The sequence below is a fragment of the Talpa europaea genome (genome assembly GCF_964194135.1).
Source record: "Talpa europaea genome assembly, chromosome: 11".
Taxonomy (NCBI): domain Eukaryota; kingdom Metazoa; phylum Chordata; class Mammalia; order Eulipotyphla; family Talpidae; genus Talpa; species Talpa europaea.
Window position 1 is genome coordinate 26,819,943 of NC_140078.1, and position 16,306 is coordinate 26,836,248.

At 41.5% G+C, this 16,306-nt stretch overlaps 1 protein-coding gene across 1 annotated transcript in view; it reads right to left on the reverse strand.

The window, feature by feature from the left end:
• The window catches only part of PAK5 (p21 (RAC1) activated kinase 5), a gene marked incomplete at both ends in the record, with an annotated part of 82,542 nt that overhangs the window by 11,958 nt on the left and 54,278 nt on the right, over positions 1-16,306 (reverse strand). The window contains 2 exons of the mRNA XM_084248066.1: positions 1,411-1,544; positions 3,665-4,156. Coding sequence (XP_084104192.1) covers positions 1,411-1,544; positions 3,665-4,156 — 626 coding nt within the window. The remainder of the gene's footprint in view (positions 1-1,410; positions 1,545-3,664; positions 4,157-16,306) is intronic.

Consider the following 16,306-nt stretch of genomic DNA (forward strand, 5'->3'; position numbering starts at 1 on the left):
ATTGTTATACTTGTTTATCTTATTCTTAGGGCCCTTTAATATATTTGTTTCTATAAATTTAAAATGATCTTACTTATTTTTGGGGTGGACGTCTCTAATAACTCCAACAGGAGTTTGCCAGCTGAAATGTTGGTAGTAAATGTTTAGTGTCTTTATGCATGTTCTTTTATTTATAGATGAACTATTACAGTTTGAGAGAGAATGAAGATATGCCTCATTTTAGTAGAAAAACAGCAGGAGATTCTAACCCTCACAGGGTTTTCAATGTTTTCTTGCTAAGTTGCTTTCGCACTCCAGTTGTTCAAGTGGAGGCATTTATGATTTGGGCACCATTTCAGCAACAGCAGCTATATTCAATGCCTTCATGCCAATCCTCTCTTAATTCTTTGGCATATTATTTACCAGCAAAGGCCAAGCTTAAAGTTTCCTATGTAACATGCCTCTTTATATGTCTATTCCTTAGAGCACTGTTTCCCCATGTGTGGTCCATAAAGCAACAGCCTAGGTATCATCCGGAGTTTGTCAGAATGCACAGTATTAGCTCCCTCCCTATTGAATAGGACTATATTTAAATATTTAAATAAGGTAATGCATATGCATATTCACATTTGAGCAGTACTGCTTAAGCGTACACACTTGCCTCTGCCTTCAGTGTCTTTCGTCCCCTACTTGCCTTCTCAGCAAGCTCTATTCTATTACATCTTTCAAACCCACTTCAGATATCACCTTATATTAGAAATACCTCTTGACTATCCCCAAAAGAGAGATTCAGGTATTTTTCTATGCTACTTATAGAAACCTTCTAATTCTGCACAAATGTTACTTTTGTTTTTAATCTGGGACTTCCCTGAGGAAATGTATCTGAGACTTAGTCATTTGTATATTTTGTGTTCAGCACTTAGGAAAGAGCCTGCCACTTAAAAAGTACTCAGCAAGAACTTGAAATGGCTTTAATTGACATATCAGGCAAGCAAGTAGCTGGGGCAACAATGGTAATTTACCTTTGCTATCTGCAAGACTATTTTTTAAAATAATTGAAAAATTTCTCTCTTATAGTCATTCTTCCCTAGGTAGCCTTGATGGTATTAGTACATAGTCAATACCAAGGAAACTCAGGGGAATGGAGCTCAGTTACAGAAATCTATGAAAAACTGGGGAATTCTACTATTTGTCACTAAAACTTCATTCTCAGCAGATCGTTGCTTTCAAATCAATGGATATTAACGAATTTCCAGAAGGCAAAGTGATGGTTAATTGATGTACTAGAGAAAAAACGAAATAACAACAGGCATTTCTGGAGTTTATAGGGAAGTGTAATCATGTCCCTGACTTCAAAGCGCTTATAACTTGTGAAGAATTCATAAAAAGTCACCAAGGCTCAGTATTTGTCTGGATAAACAAGAAACATACCTGGTGTGAGTAACGATGTCTGTCAAGGCACCACCTTCTAGAAATTCCATGACCACCCAGAGTTCATCGCTGACAAGGTAGCTGTTGTACATGTCAACCACATTGTCATGGTGATAATCCCGCATTATTACAACCTGGGCAAAGGAAAAGGCACTTTTGACTTGTGATGGTGAAATCTGACTCTTTTTTCTCTGGACACACCTGCACTGTGCATCCAACTGATTGAGAAATACTAATTGTGGAGGGTTTTATTTGGAAGTCACAATAGGCAAAATGGTGGCATTAAGGGTAACGAGTAGAAATACAAGGTATCAAGTCAGTAAATTCAGGAAATAAAAACAGGTCAACCAGACATTGAAGAGGGGGAGAGGGGCAAGAGGAGGGTAAGGAATGAAGCAGGCAGAACCCTGGCAAGGCTGCATTCACAGGAGGGCGTTTAGTTGACTGTTTGGTGGGATATGACCAAACAGCTGAAGGATCTCCTTGAGAATGCACTTGAGGGTGCAGTCTCTTCGATAATGTTCACATTCAGCTGCTAGTTAATCCAGCAAACGGGTTACCAGCTCCTGGTGAGTCTCAGAGATGAATGAAGTAACATCGGGGTGGGGCCACATGAGACCAACTTAATATCTTGGGAGAAGGTCTGCACTGTATCTGAGAAGAGTTTGTGCTGAGTGCAAAGGATAGGCCTCAAAGACAAATAAGGCTTAGGCATAAGAAGGCTAACTTGAGTCTGTTTACTGGAGGGGGCTTCTAGGATTTACTGTCCTGTGCTGCTTCTGATGACATTTTTGGAATTAGTGTTAATAAATTACTGAATTGTTTAGCTACATTATATTGTAGCTGTGTCATAGCACTGTGATTTGGAAATAAATTCCAGAAGCAGGAATCACATTCTGAGAAGAAGTCAAGGGCCACTCACCTGGTGTTCTCTGTGAGGTTCAGAGTGGGCAAGAGAAATGAACCCCTAAAGGAGCTGGACATGCAAGGAGGCCACTGGGGATTCACATGAGTCACCACACAAGACAGCCCCAAAGTCTAAGTTGATGGTCTTTTTCCAGTGCCTGCTTATTGCTCTGAGAGTTAGGAGCAATAAGTTAGAGTTAGGACTCTTTCCTAGAGTCTGACATATCAACATTTGAATCTTCACTTGATAGGTTTAAGACTTAGATTTCTCATCCACAAAATCACATCTCTCTCCCAAAACACTCATAAAATCAGTCAATTGTTTTGATTTAAAAAAAATAGTTTTGATTTCTTGACACAGAAACTCATGTTTTTCTACCTATGTGCATTTTAGAGAACTCAAGTAATAAGCTAGTTTAAAGGCATATGATAAAGAGGAAAGATTATGTACAACAAATAGATAATATATCAAGAGCTCATATGTCAAATGGTTAGAAATTGCAAAGGACATACAATTTTGTGAAGAAATAAAAGTGGCCTATAAACATACAAAACAGTGTTAATTAAAGTTGTAAGCTTTATTCATGTCTATTTGAACAACAGATAAAACATGACAGTGTCCAATGCTAGTGAGGGAGGAGCAGGACTGCTGGTGAGGTCCAAATTGGCACAAACTTTCTGGAAATAAATGGACCTCTGAAAGTAAAGAAAATATATCATTTTTCTAAATAGAAAAAATATGGGGAAGAAATATTTATTAATATAAGTTATTACCTGGTAGGATTAAGAGACGTTTTCCATATTTTCTACAGAAAGATCTGATTTCTCTAGTTAGGAAAAATATGTAAAGGTTCCTAAAGAGTGACAGTGCATTGGTAAACTGATCTTTTGTTTACTGTGTCAAAATATCTGGCTACAAAGGGTGTCTACACATGGTATCACATCAGTGTAAAGGGTATATAGAGCCACAGTATAGCACGAGGTTTTGGAATCTGTTAGAGCCCATCTCTGCTGTCAAACTGTGGTGTGACCCTGGGCTAGTCACTTAACCTATTGGAGTCCAGGTTTCCTTCTTACAAAAATGGTGATGACACTTTTCTGTCTGGTAGGGTGGTTCTGAGACTCAAGCCAGATTAATGCTCAGCACAGTGGCTGATACACCTGAACTACTTCATGAAGGTGGTGGCATACACGCACAGGAGAAGACCAGAAGGAAGGATGATGGGGAACTGTTTTTGTACTCACATTATCAGCACTTTCAAATGTCCTAAGATGCACATGCACTATGTCTGAAATGGCAAATAAATGTTACACAGGAGAGAAAAGGTGATCCAAATACACTCTCTACCTCATTAAAAAGCAGTTCTCTTCTCTGTTGCTTTCGAAGGTCCATTTTCTTCACTGCAACTTGTTTCCCCGTGTGTTTCTCAGTTGCAATGCACACAATGCCAGTTGACCCTTCTCCGATTTTGATAAAGTTGTCCAAGTATTCCCTGGGGTCTCCTGGGCTGACCACCAGCTGCAGCGCAGCCCGAAACTGTTCATGGGACACCCTGGAGGGCTGCTGGTCTGAGGAGGAGCCCCAGCTGGGTGGGGGGTAAGTGCTGGATGAGATGCTCAGGGAGCTCAGGTAAGATGCTGTGGAGATGTATTGCGAGCTGGTCTGCAGGGAGGGGTGGTGGAACAGGGTGGCTTTGTGGTACCCAGATGGGTACTGGTGGCTGCTTGAGGAATAGCCTGCTTTGCTTTGACTTTGAGGTAGTTTGGTGGGGCCCCTGGGGTAGGTGTCAGACCCTGACAGTGGAGGACTGAGGACCATCTGTGCTCGATCATAATCCACCTGGGAAGACAGACATGAATGGAGAATAGTCACATTTTACATCTAAAGCCACAGCCTCTAGGTTAAAAACAACCACCAACCCAAGTAAAGAGTAAAGTAGCATCACTGCACAGCCTGGCTGGAAAAGAAGTTTACCTTAGAAGATTCTGAAATGCCCCTTCTACCGTACTCTATCTCCCCCCAAAACCTCCCCACCTAGCCTCTTGAGCTTTCCTCCTCTTCCCTATTAACCCCCCAGAAGCAGACTCTGAGACCTGGATTTGAGTGCAAGTAGTGGGAAGTGATCTCAAGAATAGTTATAAAGTGAGACGGGTAGGGAAATGCCAAGAGTGGGTGAGTTAGAGAGCATGATGGCTAATTTATGTGTTAACTTGTCTGGGTAATGGCACCTAGTTGCTTGGTCATAAAACAATCTACACATTGCTATAAAGATATTTTTAAAGATGTAAACTTTAAAATCAGAAGACATTGAGTAAAACTGGTTGCCCTCTATAATGGGGTGGGTTGTAACCAATCCATTGAAAAAACTGAGGTTTCACAGAGAAGAGGGCTTTTGCCTCTAGATTATTCTTGGACTCAAGACTCCATGAACTCCTGCCAGAATTTCCAGGCAATCAGACATACTGGTAGTCCTGTATATTTCAGACTTTCTAGCTCCACAATTGTGTGATTCAATTCCTTAAAGTATCTTAAAGTCCTTAAAGTTTCTGCCTTTCTCTCTGTGTATACTCCCCACCCTCTTTCTGGGAGGGGAGTGCTTGGTTCTTTTTCTCTGGTCAACCCTGATTAACACATATATCAAGTTACCACTAAAGCCACTGGAACTTCATCCCACCTTTGAACCTGGAAGCCCAAGTGCCACAGAGTTGTCCCACCTACAGGATAGAGTCAAGGTATTTATGCACCAGCTTTCTTTTTTTTTTTTTTAATTATATTTATTTATTTATTTATTTATTTATTTATTTATTTATAAATTTTATTGTTATATTCCCCATACAATTGCAGCCCCCCCATTCTGACCCCAATCCCTCCCCTCCCGCCCCCGCCCCCCTAAAAGTGTCTCTGGTTCATAGTTTTTTGTTGATTTTGATTTTCACTTTCTTATAGTTATTCATTTTCCTGGTCCCTTATTTAAGTTTTCTAGATTCCTGCTATGAGTGAGACCATCCGGTATTTTTCTTTTTCTTTTTGGCTTATTTCGCTGAGCATGATCCCTTCCAGCGCCATCCATGTTGCTGCAAATTGCATGTGTTTATCTTTTTTGAATGCTGAGTAATATTCCATGGTATATATGTACCACATCTTCTTGATCCAGTCATCTATTTTTGGGCATTTGGGTTGTTTCCAAAGCTTAGCTATTGTAAACAGTGCTGCTATAAACATAGGGGTGCAGGTGTTCTTTGGAATTGATGTTTCTGTGTCCTTTGGGTAAATACCTAGGAGTGGAATTGCTGGATCATATGGAAGCTCTATGTTTAGTAGGTCCAGAAATCTCCACACAGCTCTCCACAGTGGTTGGACCAGTTTGCACTCCCACCAACAGTGCAGAAGAGTTCCTTTTTCTCCACATCCTCGCCAGCATTTGTTGTTGCTAGTTTTTTTAATATGTGCCATTCTCACTGGTGTAAGATGGTATCTCATGGTAGTTTTGATTTGCATTTCCCTGATGGCAAGTGATGTTGAACATTTTTTCATATGCCTGTTGGCCATTTGCATTTCCTCTTCAGAGAAGTTTCTTTTTAGCTCTTCTGCCCATTTTTTGACTGGATTATTTTCTTTGTTGTTGTTGAGTCTCATCAGCTCTTTGCAGATTTTTGTGATCAGTCCTTTATCATTAGTGTTGTGTGCAAAAATGTTCTCCCAGTTGGTGGGGTTTCTCTTTGTTTTTGTTATTGTCTCTTTTGCTGTGCAGAAGCTCTTTAATTTGATGTAGTGCCAGCTGTTTATCTTTGCCTTCACTATCACTGCTTTGGGTGATGTGTCTGTAAAGATGTCTTTGATGTGCAGATCACGTAGTGTTTCGCCTATATTTCCTTCTATATATTTTATGGTTTCAGGTCTTATGTCTAGTTCTTTAATCCATTTTGAGTTGATTTTTGTGTATGGTGTGAGGTGGTGGTCAAGCTTCATTCTTTTGCATGTAGCGACCCAGTTTTCCCAGCACCATTTATTGAACAAACTTTCTTTGCTCCAATGCATAGTCTTTGCTCCTTTGTCAAAGATTAGTTGACCATAAATCTGTGGGTTTATTTCTGGATTTTCTATTCGATTCCATTGGTCTGTATGTCTGTTCTTGTTCCAATACTATGAAGTTTTGATGATTATGGCTTTGTAGTATAGTTTGAAGTCTGGGAGTGTAATGCCTCCATTCCCTTCTTTTTTTTTCAGGAGAGTTTTGGCTATTCGGGGTTTTTTGTGATTCCATATGAATTTCATCAATAATTGTTCTATTTCTTTGAAGAATGACATTGAAATTTTTATTGGAATAGCATTGAATCTGTATATTGCTTTTGGAAGGATGGCCATTTTAATAATGTTTATTCTTCCAATCCACGAGCAGGGGATGTCTCTCCATTTCTTTGTGTCTTCTTCTATTTCTTTTAACAGTGTTTTATAGTTTTCTTTGTATAGGTCCTTTACCTCTTTTGTTAGATTTATTCCCAAATATTTGATTTTTTTTGTTTCAATAACAAAAGGGATTTTTTTTTGATTTCTTCTTCTTCAGATTTATTGTTTGTGTATAGGAAGGCTACTGACTTTTGCATGTTGATTTTGTATCCTGCCACTTTACTGAACTGATTGATGAGTTGAATTAGCTTTTCTGTGGAGTTTTTGGGGTTCTCTATGTATAATATCATATCACTGCAAATAGTGATAGTTTGACTTCTTCTTTTCCTATTTGGATTCCTTGGATGTCTTTCTCTTGTCTTATTGCCCTGGCTAGGACTTCCAGTATTATATTGAAAAGCAGTGGTGAGAGTGGACATCCTTGTCTTGTTCCAGATCTTAATGGAATTGCTTTCAGCTTTTCACCATTGAGAATGATACTGGCTGTTGGCTTGTCATAGATGGCCTTTATGATGTTGAGGTATATTCCTTGTATCCCAAGAATTTCAAGGGCTTTTATCATGAATGGGTGTTGCACTTTGTCGAAAGCTTTCTCAGCATCTATTGATATTATCATATGGTTTTTATATTTCTTTTTGTTGATGTGTTGGATAACGTTGATTGATTTTCGGATGTTAAACCATCCTTGTGCCCCTGGAATGAATCCTACTTGTTCGTGGTGAATTATCTTATGGATACATTGTTGGATTCTGATGGCTAAAATTTTATTGAGGATTTTTGCATCAGTGTTCATTAGGGAGATTGGCCTGTAGTTTTCCTTTTTTGTGTTGTCCTTGTTCGGTTTTGGTATTAGTGTAATGTTGGCTTCATAGAACGTGTTTGGTATTGTCCCTTCCTTCTCAATTTTTTGGAAGAGTTTGTGAAGGATAGGCACTAATTCGTCTCTGAATGTTTGGTAGAATTCATTTGTAAATCCATCAGGTCCTGGGCTTTTGTTTTTGGGGAGGTTTTTGATTACCATTTCAATTTCGCTAATTGTAATTGGTCTGTTTAGGTGTTCTATTTCTTCTTTATCTAGCTTTGGGTGATTGTAGAGTTGTAGGAATTTGTCCATCTCCTCTAGATTATTAAACTTGTTTCCATATAACTGTTCATAGTAGTTACTGATTATTCTTTTGATTTCTGCTGTGTCCGTTGTGATTTCTCCTCTTTCATTGATGATCCTGTTTATTTGTGCTTTCTCCCTTTTTTCCTTTGTGAGCCTGTCTAGGGGTTTGTCTATTTTATTGATTTTTTCAAAGAACCAGCTCTTGGTTTCATTGATCTTTTGGATTGTTTTTTTAGTTTCAATTTCATTTATTTCTGCTTTGGTTTTTATTATTTCTTTTCTTCTACTGGTTTTGGGGTTTTTTTGTTGTTCTTTTTCTAGATCTTTGAGCTTCGAGATTAGGTTGTTTCTTTGAGTTCTTTCTTGTTTCTTGATGTGAGCTTCTATTGCTATATATTTTCCTCTTATTACTGCTTTTGCTGCATCCCATACATTTAGGATATTGGTGTCCTCCTTGTCGTTCAATTCAAAAAATTTTTTAATTTCTTCTTTGATCTCCTCATTAGTCCAGTGGTCTACCAGTAGTGTGGTTTTTAATCTCCATGAGGTAGGAAAGTTCCTTGCCTTCTTTTTATGGTTTATTTCTAGTTTGATGCCTTCATGGTCCGAAAAGATGGTTGATATGATTTCAATCTTGGTGTATCTGTTGGTGTTTGTCTTGTGCCCCAGTATGTGATCGATCCTGGAGAATGATCCGTGTGCGCTTGAGAAAAATGTGTACTCCGTTTTTTTGGGGTTTAGTGTTCTATAGATGTCTGTTAAGCCCAATTGCTCTAGGTCCTTATTTAGAGCTTTGGTTTCTTTACTTATTTTTTGTCTTGTTGATCTATCCATTGTTGATAGTGGTGTGTTGAAGTCTCCCACTATGTATGTGTTTTCTTTGATGTCTGTTTTCAGAGAGGACAACAGTTGTCTGATATATTTTGGTGCTCCTTCGTTTGGTGAGTATATGTTAATGAGTGTTATTTCTTCTTGAAGTATTGTCCCCTTGATCATAATGTAGTGACCATTGGGGTCTCTTTTTATCTTTTTGAGTTTGAAATCTGTTTTATCTGATATAAGTATAGCTGTTCCTGCTTTCTTTTTTGGTCCATTTGCTTGTAGGATTGTTTTCCATCCTTTAACTTTGAGCCTATTTTTATCTTTTGTAGCTAAATGTGTTTCCTGGAGACAGCAAAAGGTTGAGTTTTGTTTCTTAATCCAGGCTGCAACTCTGTGTCTTTTTATTGAAGAGTTTAGTCCATTTACATTTAGAGTTAATATTGATATGTTAACATCTGTATTTGCCATTGTGTTTGTCTTTCCTTTGATTTTATTTATTCTTTTAATAACTTTTTTTTTTTTGGCCTTCTTTCATTGTTATTCGTCCCTCTGAGGTTCTGGCTTTAGGACTCCTTGTAGTATTTTTTGGAGTGGGGGTTTAGTTGCAATGAAATTCCGGAGTTTCTGTTTGTCTGGGAAGGTCCATATTCTTTCTTCAAAGAGGAAGGAGAGCTTTGCGGGATAGAGTATTCTTGGTTGGCATCTGTTTTCTTGGAGTCTGTTGACTATGTCCCTCCACTCTCTCCTTGCCCGTAGTGTTTCTTCGGAGAAGTCTGATGTCAGCCTGATTGGCTTTCCTTTGAATGTTATCTGTTTCTTCCCTCTTGCCAGCTTCATTATTTGTTCCTTGTCCTGGATTCTTGGGAGCTTTACTATTATGTGTCTTGCTGTATTTTTTCTTTCGTCGTGGAAGTTTGGTGTTCTTCTTGCTTCTTGTATATCAATTTTCAGCTCCTTCTTCACATTTGGGAAGTTCTCTTCAATTATCTCTTTGAATATTTTCTCTGTTCCTACTTCTCTCTCCTCTCCTTCTGGTATTCCTATAACTCTTATATTTCCTTTCCTCATGGAGTCAGATAGTTCCCGAAGTCTTTCTTCATTCTTTTTCCTTCGTACTTCTCTTTCCTTTTCTGTTTTGGTTCTTTTTAATTCTGTGTCTTCAAGAGCACTTATTCGTTCTTCCATTTCATCAATTCTGCTTTCATTGCTTTTCCCAGAATTCTTTAGTTCTTCCACTAATTCTTTGATCTCCTGCATTTCTTTTACTTCCCTCTTTAGGGACTCAATTGCATTCTTCTGATCGTTGATTATTTTTCCCTTATCATTGTTTTCCTTTATGACTTCTGTCAGTTTTTTAATCACGGCAATTTTAAATTCTCTTTCTGGAAGGCTCAGAAGTTCTTCCAAGTTACTGTCGTTGCAATCTGGGGGCTGGTTTTCTTTTTGTGGTGTGCTTTTTCTCTGGAGAGTTGCTAGGTTGCGTGTGGTTCTTCTCCTCCCTACTGTCTGTTTTCTAATTTGCCGTATGCGTTGGGACACTGTGTTGTTTGGACTGGCCGGCATCTTGGGTGGGCTTCTCTTCTCCCCTCTGGTTCCTCCAGGAGTCATCTGTCAGTTTCAAGCAGTCTTTATTGGAGAAAGGTCCCTGTCCTAAAATGTCGATGTGGGGACACACTCCCCTGTGCGCCTGGTCTGCCCCGGCGGTGGGTTCCTGCTCCCACTCTGGGCTTGGACTGCAGGCCAGAGGGGGTCTGGCGTGGGCGAACTTCCCCTGCTCACCTCTGGCTCCTGAGGAAGACTTCTGCAGGTAGTCTTTACTGAAGAAATGTCCCTGTTCTAAAATGGTGATGTGGGACACACTCCCTGCGCGTCCGGTGTCAGGCACACTCTTCTGCGTGCCTGGTCTGCCCTGGCTGTGGGTGCTCGCTCTCCCTGTGGGCTCAGACTACTTGTTCGGAAGGGGCCGGGTGTGGGCTAACTCCCCAGCTGGCCACTAGCTCCTTCAGGAGCCTGTGCTGGCTACAAGTCGCTAGGTGGCGCCAGAGATCTCTCCTAGAGCCCTTGGGGGGCTGATTTTCCACCCCATGGGACAGGGAGCAAAGCGGGGATGGTAGGGTACACCTCAACGGCTTTGGGGTGCTGTGTCTGCCTTGTGCCCCACCGTCGTGGGGAACCCACGCCCCTAATTTCGTGCCCCGGGTCTCAGTTCCAAAGCCCTCAGTTCCAGGACGCGGGCTGTAGCCCAGTTCAGTGGCGCGGGAATGGCGCCTTTTGCACCGCTCCCGTGCCTGGGCGCCTGGTTCCTGCTTACTCAGGGAGGGACCTTCACCTCAGTGAGGACCTCCACGCGTCTCCCCGCAAGCCTAGGTCGTCTCCCAAGCCTAGGTCGCAGTCGCGGGGACCTGGGCACCCGCGATCCTGGTCTGCACTTGCTTTTCAAGCGCGCTGAGCGCGCCGCTTTCAGCGCAGGCTTACCGGCAGCCCGGGCTGTGTGCGTGTCTCCCGGGGTCTTTGTTCTTCTCTAATGGCGCCCAGAGCCGTTCGCTCACTGCCGTGGCGAATCCTGCAGGGTTCGCCTCAGCTCCCGTTCACGGGGTGTGGTGGCTGCAATAGTTCCTTTCCACTCACAGTCCCGTCCCGCTTGCTGCGTCCTTTGTTCTTGTTGGCCGTTTTGGTTTGTTGTTTCCCTCCTCTCTGCAGGTCGGAGAGTGCCGCCTCTGTGGGCGGGGGAGGGGAGCAGGGTTCTGTGCTTCCCTCCCTTCTAGTCCTCTTTTATGGCCACTTTCTTCTTCGGGTAGTTTGCTGGAGTCACCCGTTTATCTTCCGTGTCCCAGTTCTCACTGGGACCTGCCGCTTTTCCTCCCTATTAACTTTTTTTAATGGGAGATCTTCTCCCCCGACTTTTTGTGCAAAAATAAACTCTCCGCCGGCTAAGCCACATTCCTTTGGTTTCTGTTCATACAGTCAAACACAAGTTGCACCAGCTTTCTTAACACAGTGTTTAACATTGACTATTGGGGATATTAATTTCCTGTGGCCAGAGAAAGCTCTTAGACCAGAACTTCTCAACCTTTGCATGACTGATGCTTAGGGTCCAATAATTCTTTGATGGGGATGGGGGTTGGTTCATGTGTGTTGCAGGATATTTAGTGACGCTGCTCACTGGTTCATAGGTATACACTCTGTATCACCATCACCCAACACGAATGGGCCCGTTTCATAGGCACTAGGCACAGCCCGTGATGTACACACAGTGGACTCTTTAAAATTGCCACCTGCACACTATTCTCAGTATTTCTGCACTGTTCATTGCTTCCAGGTGACAGCGCCACTCTGCTGCATGTATACAACTCAGCACTTCCTCCTTCCTGGGCTCAGGTATACACACTCAGGGGATCTCACACTCAGACAGCCTTGCACCAAGCAGCAGGGACACAGGGAGCTGCAGAGTCAGGGCCCTGGTCTGGTTGCAGAGCAGAAATGTCATGCCTTAGAGGGACTCAGTTAGGGTTGAATTCTGACTGTCATGGCCGTATTCATATCACTTGGCCTCTATACACCTCAGTTTGCTCATCTGTAAAATGGGAATTGTGAAATCTCCCTCACAGGACTTTTATTGTGGCAATCCTGAGTAATCTAGTGTTTAAGCAAATAGGTTCAAAAAGTGTTTCTACCATTTACAAGCAGTGTTGACATTGGGTGACTTATTTGAACTCTCTGTGCATCAGTTTTCTCATCAATAAAATGGGAGTAGGGCCTCCCCTGGTGGTGTAGGCAGTTGAGCGCAGCACCTGTTCGATACTGGCTGGCTGGCAATGGTCCCACATGGCACGGCAGACCTCTCCTGTAGTGCCTGCTGCTCCCCTCAGCAGAGTATTTCGTAGGTCTGCCTATTCTGTCCCCCACTCTGTCTCTGGTGAATCCTCTTACCCTCCCGCGAATCTGGCCTATACCTCAGTTCTTGTATAAATAAATTAATAAATCTTTAAAAAAAATAAAAAAAATAAAATGGGAGTAATAATAATGCCTACTTTCTTAGGTCATTGTGAACTCATCAAAGGATCTGAATATTCATCAAGGGATTTGAATAGTGTCTGGCTAACACATTCTAGGTGGTGTTCTTATTATATAAAATGCTTCATACAGCAGTGGGCATGTAAAAGTATGTAAATAGCAACTACGATATTAATAAAACTACTTAGCATTAATAAAACTACTGAACAATGTACAAGTATTGGCATATATCCTGCACATGAATCCTCAAGACAATGAATCAAACAAGGTGCCTTTAGTTATAATACACTGAACATTGTATTATAATTAAAATGCTATATTTGAAATCAAGCTGATTTTTTCCTAAGTCCCTGGATTTTTGCCATGCACAAGGAAAATTGGTGTGTTTGTGATGGGGTGGAGAAAGACAAATAAATGTCAGAGTAAATTAAAAAAGTGGGTTCTTCCTTTAAATTAAGCTCAAGATTAGCCAAGTATAGCGTGTGAGTGAGAAATGGAAGCCATAAATTTAATTTTTGAAAGTGTGCTCTGGGAGCTCTTGGTGTTCTATCTCCCAGTGTCTTCTGTGGAAAATTTGCTTCTGAACTTTAAGTGAGGTTGAATTCATTCCCCACAAGCATGTATAACTGATCTCTGAAGATATATTAGAAATCAGAAGGCTGTGTCCTGGAGAAATTACAAATATTGCTCCACATTGCATCAGGGAACTTTGCTTCTTTATCTACTGTCAGCAGCATTATCAGAGCCTACTCTTAACAGTCAGCATGTGTCATGACAAGGAGGATGCTTGCCTGAATAAATGGGACAGTTTCTAATCAAAGTCAGAATGCAGAATGGTCCCTGGGAGCTAAATGTCTTTGAAATGAGTTCTTTGAAACATAACAGTGCTATTTTTCTTTCATACTGTGGGCAAGAGGCACACACTCTTAAAAAAGCAAGAGTTGGGCTTCCCCGGTGGCGCAGCGGTTGAGCGCTGGGTTGCGAAGCTGCCCTCAGCCTCTGCAGTGCCGGTTCGATCCCCGGCTGCTCCCCGGCCACCGGAGGAGGGTCCCACATGGCGCGCAGACCTCTCCTGCTGCCCGCTGCTCCCCTCAGCAGTGTACTTCGGTCCTTCTGCCTGCTCTGCTCCCCGCTCTGGCTCTGGTGAATTCTCTCACCCTCCCACGCTTCTGACTGTACCCAGTGCTTGTATAAATAAATAAATAAATAAATCTTTAAAAAAAAATTTAAAAAAAAAAGCAAGAGTTACAGTTGCCTGTTAATTTTGTTCATTTATTTATTATTATTTTTTTCTTGATTCCTTATTTGGTTCCCCTATATTCCTCCCATAAGTGAAAGCATCTGATATTTTTCTTTTTCCTTCATTCTGTTGAGGATCAAAACAGGCGAGGGAAGAACACAAGGACTATGGTGATAGTGCAGGGGTGAACTGGTGTTGGGGATTTTATGGGGACTACATCTGAGAGGAGAAAGCAAACATTGTACATAATTGAACAATGACATAACATATAAATAAATAAAGCAAAAGAGGCGGAGCAACCACGATCACAAGAGACAATTTTTGCAACCAGAGATGTGTTAGATAAAGGAAAACTGACTGCCTCCAGCGTAGGGACAGGTGGTGCTCCCTGCAGCCTTCCCTCTGGCCAAGGAGAGAGACAAATAGCTGACTTCGTGAAGGAGAAATGCATGAGTGACTTTTCTGGGGCCGCTATGCCACTGACCCAACTGTGGGTTTCAGTGCGAGTGTCACTGACTTGCACATTTATTTGCAGCAGGCCTCCTTCTTTTTCATTCTGAGAGTGAAGCAGGGAGCAATTAAAAAACTGAGACCCAGGGAGGTAGAATGACCCCCAGGTAATCCAAGGCCAAGGGCCCTGTGGTCCTAGGAGGATTATACGACCCAGTTCTCAGCCCAGGCCAGGCCTTAACTCCTGGGGGGAAGGTATCTAGTGTCCCAGCTGCTCAGCACACCAGCACCATGGGGCTGCTTTCTTTCCTGCCTTGGAAGTTTTACCATTGGTTGTCACCTCCCTGGTGAGATTCATGAAGGCAAGGGCATGTTTTCCTTGATAAGACAAAGGGGCATTTCCTGGGAGGCAAAGTTGGGCCTGTGCCTCTAGGAAACTGCTCTATTCAGAAACCTGTCCTTGCAAGAGTAACACAGACTGAGATTAATAATGATACTTGATACTTACTGAGCCAGGGACATGCCAGGAGCTGTTCTGAGCTCTTTCTACATACATGATTGCATTTAAACCCCAGGTTACACAATGAAATAAGTTCCATAATTGTTCCATTTTACAGTTTATGAGACTGAGGCACAGTGGCTGTAAGTAGTTCATGCAGAGACCCCAAAGCTAAGAAGTAGAGTTGGAATTCAAATTCAGAGAATGTTATTTCAGAAATGGGGCCCTTGATAAGTTCCCAGCGATACTTTTCAATGACAAAAAGGTGGATGTGGTCAGCCCAGAAGTGGGAACAGAATGAAGTGACAACTACAGAGCTACAACTTGCTTGGAGTGTTTCACTGGGGACCCAGATGTCTGTGCAGCCTGCAGCAAAATGTAAGAACTGGACCAGAAAATGACAGATGATAAAGCCTGGCAGGTAGGGGATAGAATAAAATTAACTTAGAGAAATCAGCTCAAAATATATAAGAAATGAATAATAATCATAGCAAAATGAGTTGGTCATCAATTTATAAAATTCAATGCTTTCATTTTGCTTTGGCCTGAACAGAACTCTGTGTTCAGCAACCACATCATCCAAGCTTTCTTCTGTGTCCTCTTCCAAGGAAGTCCATATTTTCCTCTCTAACTAGGCCTCCTCACTCTCTTATATGGGCTTAAACTATTATAATTCTTTAATTGTTCTAAATCATCTTTCCTATGATATCCATAATTGGTACATTCGTCAATAGGTACCATTTTGCAGTAACACATAGGTTCATGCACTCAAAACAGACTTGCAAAGGAGTAAAGCTTCAACTGCACAACCATTTCTACAAATACATTCTAGAACAAAAAGGAAGTACATGTGAAAAGCTCTAGAGTATCCAGAGAAGGATGTAGGGTTTAATCATTTAGTGACACTATAATTCAGTGGAAATGGTCCACTGAAAAGTACTTTTAACAATAAGTGAATGTAATACGTGAATCCAAGGTACCCCCACCACCCACGCCCCAAATCATCCAAAAGGTCTATGGGCATAAATGATGCTTGGACCTTAATGCAAAGTTATGGAGACAGGGAAGAAGGATGGAAAACTGATATGCAGGAGAGAAAACAACGGTCACCAGGAAAAGCTTTCTCCCCACTTCCCCAAGAATTTTGTGAGAAAGCAATCTCACAGAAATGAGACCACAGTCTGCAGACTTTGAAAGAGGATTTCCGTACGGCAAGATGTAACAGGAAACTAGATAATTTTGAAAATGATCACCCAGGCTACCAGCTGCTTGGCAGTGGCAACATAAGGCTACTACTGTCGCTAAACAGTGGGTACATTCTAAGAAGGAATTCTGTCTACAAGACTTGAAAGAACATAGTTTGGGATCCTTCTTTTCAGAAACTGTTAATAACATACATTCATATTTTAGTCCTGGTGCCTTTAGTAACACCATATAAATGAATTCTTA